The sequence below is a fragment of the Myotis yumanensis genome, unplaced genomic scaffold (assembly GCF_028538775.1).
Source record: "Myotis yumanensis isolate MYYU_CA2020_CCGP unplaced genomic scaffold, mMyoYum1.0.hap1 SCAF_14, whole genome shotgun sequence".
NCBI lineage: Eukaryota > Metazoa > Chordata > Mammalia > Chiroptera > Vespertilionidae > Myotis > Myotis yumanensis.
In genome coordinates, this window is record NW_027223765.1 from 48,472,423 (window position 1) to 48,491,470 (window position 19,048).

General features: G+C 45.7%; 1 protein-coding gene across 13 annotated transcripts in view; it reads right to left on the reverse strand.

Annotated features, from left to right (window-relative positions):
* Window positions 1-19,048, reverse strand: part of CADPS (calcium dependent secretion activator) — a 455,401-nt gene that overhangs the window by 35,854 nt on the left and 400,499 nt on the right. For all 13 annotated transcript variants that reach the window (XM_070390909.1, XM_070390912.1, XM_070390905.1 and 10 more), the window contains 2 exons: window positions 10,151-10,183; window positions 3,220-3,327 (listed from right to left, as the gene is read on the reverse strand). In XM_070390909.1, coding sequence (XP_070247010.1) covers window positions 3,220-3,327; window positions 10,151-10,183 — 141 coding nt within the window. The remainder of the gene's footprint in view (window positions 1-3,219; window positions 3,328-10,150; window positions 10,184-19,048) is intronic.

A 19,048-nucleotide genomic window follows, 5' to 3' on the forward strand; every position in this document is an offset into this window, starting at 1 on the left:
GGGGCTCATACTAAATAGCAAGAACGTAAAGGACTTATCAGGTAAATAAAACCAAGACTAGAAACACAGCTAAAAACACAACAGGATCCCTGAGAACGTGCCTGGGAGTGACAGATGCCAGCAGGAACTAACCACCAGAGAATGCCACAACAGTCAGAACCAACAGCCCCCAAATAGCAAACAATCCCAGAGATATAGATCCCCCCCATTCAAAATGCTAATTGTCTATTATTCATTTGTGCCATTTGTCAAAAGGCAACAATTTGGAAGAGAAACCTCTCAGATCGACATTTTTCTCAATGGGTTTCTGCCAATTGTTTAGAAACCTGCCCCAGAACCCCCGTCGGGAGGAATGCCGTGGCAAGGGCAGGTCTCTGCTGCAGGAATTTAGGGTGGCAGGTTTCACAGACCTCTGCCTTCCCCTTCCTGTCCCCTTGCTCAGCTCGGTGGACACCAGGGCCCTGCAGCGCAGATATGCAAAGAAATAAACACCATGCTTGAGGAAACAGAAGCCGAAAATAATCAAACATGTTGGTAATCTGATGTTTTGCTGCTAGATTATAGAAAAACAGTAAGTCCTGAATTAAATTACCGACACGGCATGGTAATGAAGCTTCTTGAGCAACTTAGGTTTTTTAAACGACAAATGTTTCAAATCCACGACAGAGTCAGTAACTTTTCTGCGCTTCCTCAGTGAGGCTGCCTGGCCCCAATGTTCTGGGAGTTCGGGGAGCAGGTTATTTGAAAAGTAAGGAAGTCAATGGCAAAGAAATTTCTCTCTAAAGAAGCTGCTGATGCTCAGGGAATGACTGTGATGGTGAAGTCTGGAAAATGCCATCCTCGGGGAGCTGGAACTAAGACACCCTCAGGAAAACAGAACCGGCACAATCCAAGACTAAATTGTGGGGGTTCTCGCCACGTTGCTGAGGCCATTTCACGCTGGTCAGCGTGGAATTCCCCAAGGGACCGGAATATTTGTGAATTTTCGCATCGCCTTAAACATAATTTGCTTTCTGAAAAACATATTCATTTTTGTTTTTCATTATTCATTTTTCTTTTCAGTATTCATTCACACGAAAGGCCCGAGGGCTTGAGTTTGCCTGCGTCCTTCAGTAGTCGGACGAGTCTGTTTTTGCCATCTGTGCGAGCCAAGCCTGGACTCTTACTTTTCAAATAATTCAGCTGCACTTTCCCTTTAAAGAGGTCACAGAAGAGGACAACCTGCTTAGAGCGGCAACTGACGGAGCAGCTCCTTTCGGCTCAGTGGCTGGCTTTGGGAGTGCAGACACAGGGCTGCCTCAAAAAAACGTCCCCTTGCCCTTCTCATTAAACAGACAGAGAGGGCAGTGCGGGGCATTTGCTAATGGAGCGGCAGGCGAAACTGCAGATGAAACATCAGATTCAGCGCCAGTTGTTTTAAAGTTTGCGCGAGCATGAGGTTATTCGCATACACGCTCACACAGGAACACGCACGCACGCACACGCACGCAAAGGCCACACAAAAGTGAGAATCAGAAGATACTGATCAAAGGGGGGAAAGGCAACCTAGGCATTGAAAAGAACAATCCACAGGCTTCTGGGAAATGGGTGGTTTGGAATTTAATTCAGTGGAGATGGGCAGTGTGTCCACACGCCTAACCGCAGACCCGAGGGTGCTGCCGGCCTGTTTTCAATGCCTATGGGGTGGGGGACCGTCCCCCCGGGCATTCTGGGCTCGGGCCTGTCATAGAGGCAGCATGCAGACAGGGGGAGGGCCCGCCGAGAGCTCAGTGCAGGTATGAGGCATTCTCAGTGGGTGCGGGTCATGCTAGAAGATGTACACAGGAAGATTATTTGATTCTGATTCATGCCACTTGGTATAATGTGATAAAACATTTGACATGAGAGATAAGTTCCATTTTAACCCGAGAGGGGACGGGTGGGAATTAAAAGTAAGAAGGGTTTCTCGGAGAAAGGAGATGCGGAGGAAGGAGCGATATTGAGCACAGAAAGCGGATGATGGGGAAAGAAAGAAAGAAAGGGGCCTTTTCAACACACGAGGAAAGCAAATGAGCTGGAAGACAAGGCCTATAAAAGTCAGGAGCTGCAATTCCCTCAGCGGTGCCAACAATGAGCTCACTGAGCTGCGGAACAAACACACACACACACACACACACGCACAAACGCAATGTAAACGGAACACAATCACAGGGAAATATAGAAACACGGATCCCATTGTAGACCAAAACATTAATGTTCGGGCTGGCACCGAAAACACGGGAACCTGGACAGGAGGAGCTCACGCTGCACGAGACAGAAGTAGGCGGCACGGTTGGAGCCACACGAGACAAGGGCGGTCGCGTCCCTGCACTCTGGCCGGGGCTACACTGGCAAAGGCGGTGGAAACTCGAAGCAAAATATCTGGCTAGATCAGACAGCCCCGGCTGCTTTGGCCTGAAAGAGGTGGGCGATTGGAGACCAAAGCAGATTCCTTTTTCCTTTCGGCTCAGTGGCTGGCTTTGGGAGTGCAGACACAGTGCCGGTGGAAGTGAGAGCGCGAGGCCCCTGTGAGCCGTCGGAAATCTGTGTGTCCAAAGCTCAGGCTGGGTCGGCAGCCTGACGTGGGTGCTCTTTGTGCCTTTGCTCTTTGTCCCAAATTTTCAAGTGGGAGGGTGGGCAGGGGCACCTTGGCTTAGAGCGGCAACTGACTGAGCAGCTCCAACATAAGCGTTTGCCAAAACCCAGGGCTAAGTAAGGATCTCTGGTCTCCCAGAAACGAATCCTTTTTGAAGCGGTAACAATGCCACGGTTAGGCACATCTGCACGCCACAGCTGGTGTCCGGGAGGGTCCGCCCCCAGGAGGGGAGCTGGCTCCGCCTCCCCACGAGAATATTCCCTAAAGCAAGGCCAGATTGCAAGGAGGAGAGCCATGACCAGGAAAGGTCTTTGCGGGTTAGAGAAAGCTGCCCCCAAGCGTCCTGCAGGACCGAGCCTGCTGGCCGAGAGGCTGTGCGCCGTCCTGCGTGCCACACAGATGGGGGCTGAGACGCGCCACACCAGGGTGGGCTCAGAACAGACACAAGACAGATAGGAGCCTAAGGCAGAGGGAGAGGAAAAGATTTTGTTTGAGTCGGGACCAACCCATGTTCTCAAAATGTGACTTATCCTCCTGTCTCTTATTTTGTCACATTTTGGAGGGTCTCCTCCTTGGTCTGCAAGGAGGAGAAGGCATTTACTTACATCAAATAACCTTTCTATGTACATCTCCTCATTGACCTTATCACGAAGGACATCCTGAGAGTGGCGGACGAAAGTCACGTAGGCATCGGCCACGTCCATCCCGGGTTTCTGCAAAGAAACAGGAGAACATGAAAATGGAATTCACCCCTGCATTTTCCTCTCTCCTCCCCCCTCCCTCTTGCGGGAGTTCCAAGCTCTCCATGGTGTATGTCACAGCTGTTCACAGCCCGGACTGGTCAGAATAGGTATTTGAGCCTTCTGCACTTTCTGGAAATCACACCTGGCTGAGAACGGAGTCGGGATTACAGGGTTTTATACATATTTTTCTACTATTAATTTTTTTTCCTGGCAAAGATACTCTAATGAATAAATATTCACTGGGTAACCCAGAGACATTACCTGGCTTTTTTTGGGGGGGGGGGATTGAACCCTCTTCCCCTTTAAAAAATACCCACATATACTCTGTCTTCCATGGTCTTTCCTTACTGTAACGTCAGAAAGGTGACAGCCTTCCCACCCCCTTTCCTTTTAAAAACATTAAGAAAGTGCTAAGTAAAGAAATCAGAGTTCAATCTATACCCCTTCCACCCATCCAAGTCACATTTGGGGGGTAATTTAACCGAAGTATGTAGTATTTCCTCATCAGTTTACTCAGGAGACATTCAATCATTTGTCTTTGCTCCTGGGTGCAGCTTATAGTCCAAGGATTAAAAAAAAAAAGGGGGGGCAGGGTCAAAGGATTTGATTTTTAAATAAATTAGATTTTCTGGAAAGGTAAGCAGGTGGTTCATACAGTACAGTATAGGAAATGATTTATTGTAAGAAAAAAAAAGAAACTCAGAATGCACACTGCTTGACATGTCGTAATCAAAGTTATCTCCAAAGAAACCTATTAAAACACTGTAATATGGGTCATTAGGAGAGCTGCCACAAACCCCTTAAATTTCCACAGCAGATATGTATATTTGCTAATAACTAAAAAGATTAGCTTTCATTACTGTGATTTACCTTAGATCACAAAGTATCATTTCCCTACAAGATGGGACTGTCAAGCACTGCAAATTGAAGTTAGTTAACACTTCTGTGTAATTTCCAGGGTGAAAATGAGGAAGGTTTGGAAACAGTAGGACTGTATTTTTTTTCAAATACAAAGCAAACAATTATCAAGCAAAGGGCCAATGCTTGGCCCCTGGGATGCTAGTAACATTTCTTAACACCTGCTGAAACAATGACAAGGTATTAATTTGAAAAACAATGAAGACAACCCAAAGCCACAGCAGTCAACTGTTACACTTTCAAGCAATTTTCATGGGATGGATTGAGCAGGTTCTGTGACGGGCCTATAATTGCGGCAGTTTCATGATAGCAAACAATAGAGGTCTCCAATGAGATGGAAGTGATAGCTCTCCGTTCTCAAGGCACCTCTCCCCTCCTCTCCCTGTGGCAGTATCAAAAGGCATCTCCGTGGGTATAGGGACCCCTACCTGGGGGATCTGAGAAACTTATTATTACTGTTTCCATTCTTTTCCTGGTGCTGCTAGTGGCAGACATGGCCTTTTCCAGGACACATGCAGCCACAGTAGAGCTAAGACCCAAAGCCACAGCCTGCAGACAGATTAGTGACCCTCAGTGATAGAAACAGTGATCCACAGTAATTGGTATTTTCACCACATTTGTTATCCTCAAAGGGGCGTTTAAGTTTTAAAAAGTTTGATTAAAAACCCCCACACAGGATGATTCATCTCTCCAGGTAGGTAAGAAACTCCATAATTCTCTCTTTCTTGACTGTGTTTAATTGCCCTTCATAGCACTTACCAGTATCTGACATTGTACTATGTATTTAGTTACTGTCTTTTGCCTGTCTTGGACAACTAGAACCTAAAATCCATGACTACAGGGACTTTATTTGCTCTATTTTCTACTGAATCCTCAGCACATAGTTGGATGCCTGGCACACAGTAGGTGCTTGGTAAATGTTTGCTGAATGAACAAATCCATGAATAAATAAGTCCCTCCCACCTCCTTTCCAAAGCTCTCAGTCTCTCTACGGCAGGTCCTCCACTAACGTTGTTTTCTTTCATGTCTTTCTGTTATAACGGTGACAAGATGCCCCAGGAACTTGACTCTTGATGTCCATTAGCCATGCTAAAATCGGTTTTGTTAGTTGTCATTTTACTTAAAGGCACAGTTTCCAAGAACCTATTGGTGATGTTAAGTGAGGGCTTTTTAATTGGACCCCCCACAAATGGAAACTTGTGAAAATCATTTAAATTTCTCCGGGCCTTAGTTATACCATCTGTGAAATGGGATTAAAACTCCCTACTTATCTTAAACATTATTATGATTACCAGCTAAAATAAAGTATGTTCCAGTGCTTTAAAAGCCATATATTACTATATAAACATCGAGCCCCCGAATGTTATATTATTTCATAGCCTTACCTACCTTTATAATCTACTTTGGAACCAAGAAGAAGAAAAAAGGACCTCAGAGAAAGCACCAGCAAAATAAAAATGACAAAATCTCTGCAGGAAAATGTGTAGTTTTCTTTTAATAGAGTCCTCAGGCCCCCACTCACAACCATCTTCATTTCTAACCAGCTTTCCATCCAATTCCCAGGAGTTTGTTTTTCATCCCATTGGTGGCCAGCAAGGGGTGAGTTGGTAATAGAGAACTACTGCTTTCCCTGGTGCCCTGTATGGGGGAAAAGGCTGCCAAACGGTAGCTCCACACATGTAGGGTCACCACCAGCTGGGGTCTGGGAGAGGCAAGCTACCCTACCACTCGGGGGCCCTGGGAGTCACAGTCACTGTGGTGATCCTCCGTCATGGAGGAAGCGTTGAAGTATGGCCAGTTCCCTATTTAAAACGGCAGGGGAGGATGCGTAATGCATTTTAAGTAGATTTCCAACCAAATGGTTAAAATAAAAACTGTTTACACACAAACAAGCTAACTTGTAATTATAGATGGAAATTTCTCTTGGCTAAACAACCGATGCTATTAGAGAAATTAGGCTTGATACCACATTGCTATCTACAAACAGTGGGGAAAACGCTAGGCAATGGTTTTAATACCCCACAATTACAGTGCTTATTTTAAACGTGGCTTGGACATGAAATAAACAACAAATACATTCATCTCTGTGTAGTTAACTCCATCCACCTGTGGAAGATATCATTGTGAAGGATCCACTCTGTGGCTTAGAAAAAATAAGGCATTTAAATCAGAGTTTGTTCCTACCAGGATACTTCTGAGTTTGAGAAAACAAATTCAGATTCTTCAGGACCCTTAGCAAGCCCTAGTTGGGAATGCAAACCTGCTACGTATACCATGTTTGAATACTTCATCTAAGACAAAGTGATGCTTTGGGATTTATGCCACGTTTTCAATGACTGGCAATAATGCTTCTCTCCATTAATGTGGATAATTAAGAGACAGGTCTCTAAGGTAACTAACTACTAATTCCCACATAGAACTAAATCAGCGAACCACGTGCCAACCTCACAGAGCAACACAAATGAACTCAGTCTTCAGAGCTAGAAATAACTTGAAAGATGATTTTATCCAATAGTTGTTAAGCCGGCTACAGATGATATGGACCTGGGAGCTTTAAAAACACCGATGCCTTGCCAAAACTGGTTTGGCTCAGTGGATAGAGCATCGGCCTGCAGACTGAAAGGTTCCGGGTTCGATTCCGGTCAAGGGCATGTTCCTTGGTTGCGGGCACATCCCCAGTGGGCAGCTGATCGATGTTTCTCTCTCATCGATGTTTCTAACTCTCTATCTCTCTCCCTTCCTATCTGTAAAAAATCAATAAAATATATTAAAAAAAAAACACAAATAAACAACAACAAAAAAACACCGATGCCTGGACTCCACACCCCAGAGATGGTTTTAATTTGGCAAGTGACCTGGCACTAATGGCTGTAAAAAGCTCCCCAGGTGTTTCCAATACGTAGGCAAGGTGGCGAATCACTGATGGAGCCCATTGGTTCCCAAACTTGGACCTGCCTATCAGAATCACGTGGAGAGCCTGAGAAAGAGACTTCCAGGCTCCATCCCAGAACCACTGAGTCAGCATCTCTGGAGACGAGGGGCTAGAAATCTCTATTAGAAAACAAAACAAGACAAGACCAAAATCCTTGCCAAGTATTCGTGCTGCACATTCTGGTTTGGGGACCACCAATTCAATAGGCAATGGCCGCTGGTGTGCTGGTAAACTGGCTCTTTAACACAACAAAACCAAACAACACAAACAACCGACCTTGATTTGTAGTGCTTGCCAATTTCCATGGTGTAAATACTCTCCCCATGGCCCAGTTGGTGCTGCTAATGTGCCCTCATCAAAGACAGAGTTGGAAAGAAATGCACACAGTTGGCTTTCATGGGAGCCAGTGCCAGCAGGCTCCCTCCACTTAGTCAAAGGGTGAGCACCTGACCGTTCATGCTCCTGTTTACTGGCCCGGAGGCCCTGGGCATGCAACTAACCTCCCTCCTCTCCTCAGTTGTGGAACAGGATGAAAACATCACCCCTCGGAGGGTGGTTTTGAGAAGGAAATGATTACTGTTATTCACTACATGTAAACAATGGACATATAGAATACGTCTTCTATACACTATTATTTTCTCTAAAATTGTTTATCAAAACATTACTTATACTATTATTGCTATATAATTATTGTAATACTATTGCTACTATATTATGATAATTTACACTATCACTATAATAGTATTTGCTATAAAGCACACTTTAATCAACTTAATTTTAAAGTTTATCTTTTTTTCTAAGCCATAATAATTGGTAAAATCATCATGATTTGTAGTTTTTCCAATACCGAAGTACAGTAATTACTCAATTAACCAAATAAAGATGTTCATCTGCCCACTCACTGAAACCAGCTGGCAGGTGCACAGTGTTGAGAGCACTGCTTGAAATTTCAGCTCCCCCACTTAGCAGCTGTGGGACCCTACGGACGGGAGCCTCTCTGGGCCTCAGTTTCCTCATCTTGAAAGTGGGGTTGTTATCAAGATTAAAAGTAAAGTGCTTTGAAGGGTGCCCAGCGCAGAGTGGGTGCTTTAAAAGGTTTGGCTGCAGTTGTCATCCTCATTGGGAAGTGTGCCACATTTGGGGACGTGCTGCTTCATTTTCTAATGCCTCCCTAGAGGGCGAGAGACTCGGCTAATTCTTTTGGTTCCCCCAGAGCCCAGCGAGGCTTCTGCTGTAGCATAACCCATCCCTGGACATGGGATGGCTACAGAGCAGGGCACTTTTGCTGTGCATTTTCCTTCAACTTTACCGTCAGTCTGAACCACAGGAAATCGCCAGTTTTTGACTTTTCTGACCTCCCCCAAATGTCAATTTGAGTTGCCCGACCAAATTTCTCTGCGTATTTGGGCCTTGCCTACTCCTCACCTGTTCTACCCTCACTGGTGTGATCTTCCCTCTTCTTTGAGGCCGACAGAAAACAAACCTCAGCCACCAGATCTTTGAGTCACACGCCGAGAATTCCAGTTTCTATTACTGTTGAAGACCATGGCAGGCCAGAGCTACAGTCAGCAAACCCAGCCCCCACTCCCACCCTCCCGCACTGGATTGTGGGCCTCACACGCCCACCCCCACCCCCACCACGTGCCCTGCTCCTGCAGCTGAAATGTCTGATGAGGGCCAGGCCTGGTGCCCAGGGTTCCACACATGTGTGCCATTTAAGCTGCACAGCAAACCCGTGTCTTGAGTACTACTATCCCTTTTAAGGATGGAGAAACAGGCCCAGAGAATGTGAGTAGTTTGCTCCCTGTGAACTGAAAGTTGATAGTTTGGGGCTAGGGAAAAGAAATTGCTTAGCGTTTCTCTCCCTCATTGTAAGGATTATCTCTGTGAAGGAGCCTGAGGTCCCTCGATGAGAAATATTATATAAATTCAAAGCACAATTATTGATTGTACATTCTTTCATTAAACAAACAATATATGCTAATGCCAAATTCACTCCAATTTTCCATTTTGCCTTCCTGTGAGGAATAAGCCAATAAACCATTACACACTCAACTTCCTGGGGAAATGAATTTAAATGTTAATATAAATCCCTTTAGAGAAACACAAATTTTAACAAAGAAGTATTTGAACAAGGAGGGCACTTAACCACGTTCAGAATGAGAAACATTCAGTCCGAGACCCTTGGTGGCTGTTGAGATAAGCTCTCTAAATTTAATATTTTATAAGAGACTCCCACCTCTTTTGTTAGAAACGGAGATGCAGAATCACTTGCCTTCCCCTTCATTGGCATATGCTGAAATCGCTGCAATTTTATTTTGCTAATAGGCAGGGCAGAGTCCGCCTACAAACGTGTCCTGCTCATCACAGGTAATCCCACGCTCTCGCCTCCATGTGCGTACTTAACCTCAATTTAAATGTAAATCCTGGACACCTCCAAGTGCTTCGGCTGTGAACTTGGAGAGCTCTCTTCATTAACGAGGTCTGCACTAATCACACACAGTTTGGTGAGGTTTCCTTAAAACAATTGCAGCCTTGACCCCAAAATGAACAAATTCAGGATTTATTTGTTTTTAAAACATACCGGCACCCTGTGCACGTTTCTAGGTCATGACTCTACTTCCAAGGGGCGCGTGCAGCGGGGAGGTGAGTGGCCACAGACTGAAATATGTCAGAGAAACTGTGGTTACCCTCAAACAGGACCCGTCTCCCTGATGAAAGAAGCCGTGCCCTCTTCTCATCTGATACAGTTTTACCAGGAAATGTTCGTGGCCTCCCCGCTCTGGTGATTCAGTTCAGGAAGATACACAATTTAGCAGCGACTAATGATAACAGCACCATCAAACTTCTCATAAAGGCAAAGCAAAACAAGACAAAACCCCGCAAGTAAACAAACAAACAAAAAACCCACCAAACCCACCAAGGCAATTTGCATATACTCACAGGTACATCCACATACTTGGAAGCTGCCTTCACCTAAGAAGGAAAGAAGAGGAAGGGAGTGAGGCTGGTGTTTATGTTTAATTGTTCACAGCTCAATGCTGAATCCCCATCAGAGTTACAACAATACGCTGGCACCTGGAGCTGGCCAGGAAACATGGGAAGGTACGAAAAAATAAAATCTGTTTGCTATTTTCCCCCAAGCCATAGCTATTTATTGCTTGAGAGAGAGAAAGTGTGTGTGTGTGTGTGTGTGTGTGTGTGTGTGGTGTGTAAGACAGAGAGAGAAGAAGGAGGAAAAGAAGGGGGAGAAGGAGGGGGAGGAGGAGGGGAGGGAGGGAGGAAGGAAGGAAGGAAGGAAGGGAGAAGGAGAGTAAGGGAACAGAGAGAGAGAAAGAGAGTGAGGTTTTCCTGACTGAGAGTCTGTAGCTGGGGTGGGACCTTTGCATTTTCCTCCCTCCCTTTAAAAGGGAGAAAAATGACTGTAGCTAAACCCCGGCTGATGAGTGGAGGGCTCCCCAGTCTAGAAAAGCACCTAAGGCCGGTGTCAGTCTTTGGCTTGGTGTAATTTGGCTGCAGGTTTGTCTGAATTGAACCCTTCCGTTCTCAGCTTCAATGAACTCTCCTCAAGAAGAGGGATGTGGTGGGTGGGCGTCCTTAGCCCAGAGGGAAGTGGGTGTCTGCGGGTGGGTGTTAGAAGGGGTACCAGAGCCTTCCAAACCTGTCCCAAGGGTGCTGTTGTGTCTCTTGGATTTAATTACTAGAAAACCCAGAAGGAAGTGCAGGAAGTGGCTATGAAATTTATTTTCAGTTTTTGGAGAGGTAGTCTGGCAGAGTAGAGTGTTTGAGAGCATGGTGTTCGGAGTCAGAGCAGGTTCAAATTCTACCTTTTCAACTTACTAGCTGTGTGACCTTGAGCAAGTTACTTCATCTCTCTGAGGCTTAGTCGCATCATTGCGAAATGGAGATCCTACTAGAGCCTGCTTCAGCTGTCGCCATAAGGGTGAATACACACAGAGTCCTGGGACATAGTAAGCATGCAACAAATAGTGGCTAAGATGTGAAATTCCTAAGCAAACCTGGGTCAATCAACAGTGGGGTTTGAGGAATAACATCTATGGGAGCCCAGTTGCTATTCTATGTGCCTCATTCTGACTTGCATTTGGTCACACATGCTCCTCTAGGCATAGGTAAGACTAAGGGGCTATATTTGGGGTCAGCGAGGGTTTCCAGTGTTATGGGCGACCACAAAGGCTGCGATGCACACACAGCAGTTAGGGTGTCTTTTCCCCTCTCAGGTAGGCTTCCCCTTGACATTGGGCTGTGATCCATATGGGAAATCACAACCTCCACCCACATCAAAGTACCCGGGGGAGGATACCTGCCTTTTTCCCAGAGATACTTCGCAAAATGTCACCTCCCAGGGGCGAGAAGTGTGTGGTGGAAGGAGCCTAGGGTTTAGAGTCAGAAGTTCCATAAGTGACAGGACCAGCTGGCCCTGGGATAATCACTTCTATGTCTTAGTCTTGGTTCCTAGATTTCTACAACAGGGTGCTAATACTGTGCACTTTGTAGGGTTGAGAGCCTGATCATGTGAAAAAAATATTAGAAAGTGCTTCATAAACATTAAAGGGCTGAGCACACATCGATTCATCATTGAGAGAGCGAAGCATCCCATCTTCTGGAGCCACGCCAGCACCCAAGACGATCCGCAGGCCCCTGTCTAACCAATTCTCCCGCACCCCACACTTTTCCTTTGCCGCCCTGATGGCCACGAAGGCCAGGCACTTTTGTGCCATGTCTGTCTCTCATAGATTGGCATGTCTCACTCATGCCTATCTTCCCAGCGACTCACTTGGAACCTGTCTTAGAAAAGGCACTTGGGGAAAATTTGTAGCAGGAAGGAAGGAGAGAAGGCTAGTGAGCAGTTCTGGCTTCAGGATGGTTGAGGAATAGCAGAGGAATGACCAGATCAAGAAGCCACTGAAAGCCGACATATATATATATATATATATATATATATATATAGCGCTAATATGCTAAGTGTCTGACTGTTTGACCGGTTGCTATGACATGCACTGACCATCAGGGGACAGACACTCAACTTAGGAGCTGCCGTGACATGCACTGGCCATTTACAGAGAAATGGCACTGCGGACCTGGTGCTGACAAAGCAACACTTGGCTTACCCCAAGTGGGACACAGGCCCCACCACCACCCAGGAACAACACCCCACCAAATCGCAGCTGAGACCGCATGGCATAAAATGTGGACCACAGCCCAGCCCAGCCTGGAAACGGTGGCTGTGGGTGCCGGGTAATGACATCACGTAGCAACGCCTGGCTTCCTCTCCCTAGCAACTAGCCTCCTTGGAGTTTCTTCAGCCTAGGAACAGGACTTGCTTTATAGCCAGGTGGAAAAATTTTACACTTTAACCAAATGTCTGTGAAGCGTTTTCACATGCCTCATCTCATTTGATCCTCACAGAAGTCCTGGAGTAGGTAGATAGGAGACTCGGTGGAATCCTATTTTCTTTTCATTAGCAAGACAACAGAGATTTAGAAAGCTTAGAAACTTGACCTGACTGAAGAGAAGTAAGAAATGGTGGAACTTAAAAATGACTTCAGGTTTTCTCACTGAGCAGAATATAGTCAAACACTGCTGCAGTTAAATATTTTACCCTTTGTTCTCCCTGTGTGACCTACAATAAGAATCTGCTTCGTGTTGATATTTACTGCTGTGTTACTGACAATTACCTGAAAGAGAAGTTGGGGTGTTTCACTGGGCTGGAAAAAGTTTATCTACATGAGAAAGCAGGTCTAATTAAGCAAGTTTATTCTATATCTATAAAAGGTTAAGTTGACTCACACATGCACAAAACATATAAAACTCTTACTGGTGCCAATCACATGTGTGTGTTTTGATCTGTCATGTCGATCATGAATTTGGTTGACACTTCTATTATAGAGAAAGGGCAAATAGTGATATTAAAATATTTCTTCTAATTAATTTTCTTTCAATGTGCACGAATTTGTGCACCAGGACACTAGTGTTTCTATATAAAGCTGGCCACCTGCAAAGCTGGTGGGAGAAGCAAACTGCTCTGGACCATTAAAAGCTTTGAGGAACGTGTTCCCGATTTTGCACAATACTTATATTAAATTATTCAAACCCCAAATCATTCCTCTCCATTCCTGTTCCAGATTTTAGTTTGGGCAAAAAGGTAGCTTTCCTTTCTTCCAAGTCTCCCCCATTTAAAATAACATCTAACACTTTTAGGATGTTTTTCACTTTGCAAAGAACTTTTATATGCAGATACTTTTAAAAATATTATTTTGTTGTTAATCCTCACCCAAGGATACTTTTTCCATTGATTTTTAAAGAGAGTGGAAGGGAGTGAAGGGAATTAGAGAGAGAGAAATATCTGTGAGAGAGACACATTGATTGGTTGCCTCCTGCACACGCCCTGACCTGGGCCAGAGATTGAGCCTGCAACCAAGTACACGCTCTTTTTTTTTTTTTTTTTTTTTTTTTTTTTTTTATTTTTTTTATTTTCCTCTTAAAGTATTACAAAGGGTATTACATAAGTATCCTTCCCCCCCCCCCCGCCCTTGACAAACCACTACCCTCCCTTACCCCCCAGTGTCTTATGTCCATTAGTTATGCTTATATGCATGCATACAAGTCCTTCGGTTGATCTCTTACTCCCCTCCCTCCTGCCCCCCAACTCTCTCTGGCCTTCCCACTGCAGTTTGACAATCAGTTTGAGGCAGCTCTGCCTCTGTATCTATTATTGTTCAAAAGTTTGTAATGGTCTTTATTATCCATGAATGAGTGAGATCATGTGGTATTTTTCCTTCATTGACTGGCTTGTTTCACTTAGCATAATGCTCTCCAGTTCCATCCATGATGTTGCAAATGGTAGGAGTTCCTTCTTTTTAACAGCAGCATAGTATTCCATCGTGTAGATGTACCACAGTTTTCTAATCCATTCATCTACTGATGGGCACTTAGGCTGTTTCCAGATCTTAGCTATGGTGAATTGTGCTGCTATGAACATCTGGGTGCATATATCCTTTCTGATTGGTGTTTCTGGTTTCTTGGGCAAGTACACGCTCTTGACAGGAATCAAACCTGAGACCCTTCAGTCTGCAGGCTGACACTGTAACCACTGAGCAAACTGGCTAGGGCTGTACAGTTTCTTCTTTAAGCCACCCTGTAAAGTGGGGGCTGTGAATCATATCTATTTATGACTGAGAACACAAAAAAACCCCATAGAACTTAAGAATTTATTTGCTAATGACCTCAGCCAGGAGGTGGAGAAGCCAGGAGCCCTGAGCCCCAATTTTCCCTTTGGAACTCCTGATCTCCTCACCAGTGACAGAATCGGGCAGGGAATTCAAGCATCAGTGGTCAGAGCAGGTGCTGGCAAAATAATGGCTCAGTGGGAAATGGCCTCCTTTGCTCCATAGAGTTGGTGCTTGGCAGTTGGTAGGAGTTTTTGCTGCAGCTGAAATGATCAACCTTTAAACACGCCTACTCTCCATTTACCACTAACATGCCGTTCCAATCCGGAGAATGACACCAGTCAGATCCTGCTTCTTCCCAGGCAGTTCGGGAAGACGGAGCAAGCTCTGTGCAACTAACTAAAGCCGTCCGCTCAGCTACAGGCACCGCCTTCAGTTCCTGAGGCTTGTTTTTTTCTTTGATAACCGCTGACCTGCACGGGGTCTTATCGATCTTCCTCCAGTCCCATAACAACAGGAAAAACTGGCTCAGAGTAAACGGTGGTTCTATTATTGTTAGAAACATGTGGTGGGCCGTTTTTGGTTCTGGGCATTGAGCTTGAAGAAGGATGTTGATAAGGGTACAGGGGAGTCTGGAAGGGTCTGTGTAAGGGAGTGAAAGCAGAGGCATCTTGCAGCAAAAGGGTAAAGGCAAAGAAAACCATAGTCTTCTTGTAGTGACGCAAGGGCTGCAATGCAGGTGAAGTGTTGTCCACGGTCCTCCTAGCGCATAGCATCCAGATGATGAGTGAAATGACAGGGCCCCGAAGAAGGTGCGGACACCTATCTCAGTCTAGCCGGGTGCGGGCCAGAAATCTGCTCTGTGGGTAGCTCCAGCAGAGGCCATGGGATGCTCTGGGTGCGAGCCCAGCCCTCCGTGCGAGGCTCCCTCCATGGCTGTGTCCTGTTCTCTCATGCTCATCTCCTTGAGCTGCGGGCAGCTACCACCAGCTCGTTTTCACAGCAGACGTGGTGAGACACAGCAGAGCGGGCACCGACAGAAGCAGGGTCAGAGCTCTGGTCCCTGGAGCCCCTCCTGCCCAATGTCCACAGTGCTACCTTTACGCATTATTTCTTTTAAGCAGCCCTAGGACTATGTATTTACCAGCTGCGCTCTACACAGAGAGGAAAAGCCAGCTCCCCCCCCGCCCCGCCCCGAGCCTTTGAAGTTATCGCCAAGGTTAGAAACTCACGAGCACGGATCAGATCCACAGCAGGCCTTACAATCGCCACAAAACTCTCTTCCATCACATGTCGATGCTTTGATAAATAAAATATAAATGTCTTAAAAAGTACTACCTACTTTATAGAATTTTGTCACCATGTATTTTTCGCCATCCATGATTCTCAAAAGTGTGTGTAGTTTTCTCTCTCTTTTTAAAAAACTTTAAAAGAAATCCTGCTAGTGACGTGACTAAGAGGAAGGGGCAGGATTGCTGGTCAGAACTCGGGCTTTGCCATTTCCTAGCTTGTGACTTTGCGCAAGTTGCTTCATTTCTTTGAGCCTCCTTTGCAAATGGGGCCATCGTAATGTGACTCAAAGGGACACTGAGAGGGCTGAATGAGGCAATCAGATAAGCATGCAGAACAGTGCTGGGCGCGCGGTAAAATGTACCTGTTCCTGTCCTGATTAGGGGACATACTGGCTCACTGGTGTAGAGAAAGCTCCTTGCCCCCACCTCTAGACCACAGGCAATTTCCTACCATAAACAAAGGACGCTGGGAACTCCCCAGCTTACGAGCAGGTGTCTGAGCAGATTCCTGGTCTGGCACACACTCTGCCAATTCTGTGAACATCCCAATGCCTCGGAGAACTTGCCCTTGACGTCCTGGGGCAGATAGCAAAGCCCTCTGTCCCTCCCTCAGGATGGCTGAGCTGAGGCTGAGCCCAGGGGCGTTCCCAGACCAGTGTACTCTGTGATTCAATGACGCCTACTTACTGCTCTCTGGGACGCAGCTATGTGCCCTGGGCATGGGGGGGTGAGGATGAGGGTGAGGGGTTTGCCCCGACACCTAGTCTGGCACCCTATCTAAGCAGGGACCCAAGTACCCTCGAAGGAGAGGCAAGGAGTGTGACTTCATTTCCTGAGACTCCTTGCTTTCTCACCATCCCCTCTGGTGGGATGAGGACTACCCTTTCTCTAGTAGTATCCGTGGGCCCCCTCCCACCTGACCGCTGGAGACGGCCAGTGCTGGGAAAGGGATTCGAAAAGGAGACACAGCTCAGGGGCGGCTGTAGGGGCGGAGGGTGAGGGTCGGGGATAAGCTGACAGTGAGCAGCCTGCTCGTGTGGCTGCAGGTGAAGGCTGTGCTCCGCGGTCCAGGGCCCTGTCCTTAGACGCTGTCTGAAGGCACGATCTCTCCAACACTCGCAGGAGTCGTTTCCACCCAACAATTACGATCTGGAAGTAACCCTTCTTGAGTGCTGAGGACTTGCTGGGTGAGGAGCCGGGAATATTGCATTTGTTGTATTTCATCCTCACAACAACCTTCTGAGGACAGGGATGTCCTAGTAACATTCCCTTTTTACAGTTGAAGAAACTGAGGTAAAGAGCAAGGAAGTGACTTGAAGTCACACAGCAAATAAGTTACAGCTTTGGACCTCCCATCCCTAGGATGCCTATTATTCAGTTAAAAACACACACCATCACACCACTTCTATTGACCAGTCTTGGTGTGTGTGTGTGTGTGTGTGTGTGTGTGTAGATGCCACCTAAAATGGCCTCTCCAGGAACATGTCTGAGGGATTTGAATAATTATCTGTGCTGACTCAGTTAGGGCAGAAGGTCCAACACGGTTTCTCTGGCCCGAATGTCCCAGTTAATTACCCGACCCTCCACCTGACTTAGCGTGTGTAGGCAGGCTTAATGGGTTCTCCGTGGAGCTCTTCCATTATTTCTCAGGTGCCCAAGGTAATCTTTTCATTGAGCACTCACCATTCCGGGCTTTGCACAATGCCGATGACTAAGGGATTTTCTTCTGCCTGCTCCTAACAAGGGGACCTGCGTTAATCATTGTGAAGCTTTGATAGGAAGCGCGGCGGGGGCTTAAGCCACTTCCCTGGCTTCATTAGGGGAAAAAGCGACCCAGGTGCAGACCACGCGGGCCTCAGGGTTTGATACTATTAAATCAATGCACAGACAAAAAAAAAAAGTGGATTAGGCCCTTTTTGCAAACAGAAATCTGGTGGGTCAGATTCAAAGATGGGAGGGAAAAAGTCTGAACAGATACCACTGCATTAGCGACTGCCCGAGCTCTCCTCTCTCCCCACGGTCTCTTGGGGAAAAAATCGGCCAAGGAAACAATTTACGCTCCACCTCTGCCTGTCTGACTTCACAAGGGCTCTGAGCTGATTTCTCCGCTTTTGCCTGAAAACGCTGACCACACCACCATCTCAAGAGACTGGCAAAATTGGCTACGACCTTTGGCTTTAAAAATTTCTGCAGCCAGCCCAGAAATCAACCGAAGCCATTATGCTTAATTAATATTTGATAAAGGAGACAATAGCATACAATGGAGTCAAGACAGTCTTTTCAATAAACAGTGTTGGAAACATTGGACAGATACATGCAAAAAAAAAAAAAAAGAAAGAAAGAAACTAGACCACCAACTTACGCCATACACAAAAATAAACTCATAGTAGATAAAGGACTTAAACATACGATGGGAAACCATAAAAATCTGAGAAGAATCCACAGGCAGCAAAATATCAGACATATGTCATAGCAATATCTTTATCAATATGGGTCCTAGGACAATGCAAACTAAGGAGAAAATAAACAAATGAGACTACATCAAAATAAAAAGCTTCTGCACAGCAAGAGAAACCATCAACAAAACAACAAGAAAGCCCACTGATAAGAGAACATATTTGCCAACGATATCTCCGATAAGAGTTTAATCTCCAACATTTACAGGGAACTCATACAACTTAACAAAAAAAAGATAAACAATCCAATCAAAAAATAGGCAAAAGACCTAAAAAGACACTTTCGAAAGTGGACATACAGAAGGCCAAGAGACATATGAAAACATGCTCAAAGTCACTAATCATCTGAAAGATGCAAATCAAAATGACAATGAGGTACTATCTCACACCTGTCAGAATGGCTATCATCAACAAGTCAACAAACAATAAGTGCTGGTGAGGATGTGGAGAAAAGAGAACCCTCGTGCACTGCTGGTGGGAATGAAGACTGGTGCAGCCACTGTGGAGAAAAGTATGGTGTTTCCTCAAAAAATTAAACTTAGAACTGCCATTTGACCCAGTAATCCCACTTCTAGGAATATATCCTAAGAAGCCAGAAACACCAATCAGAAAGGATATATGTACCCCTATGTTCATAGCAGCACAATTTACAATAGCTAAGATTTGGAAACAGACTAAGTGCCCATTGGTAGATGAGTGGATAAAAAAGCTGTGGTATATTTACTCAATGGAACACTTTGTGGCTGTAAAAAAGAAGGAGGTCCCTTTGCAACAGCATGAGTGAACCTGGAGAGCATTATGCTAAGCAAAATAAGCCGGTCAGAGAAAGACAAATATCACATGATCTCACTTATATGTGGAATCTAATGAACAAAATAGGTCCAGAGGCTTGGATCATGGAACAAA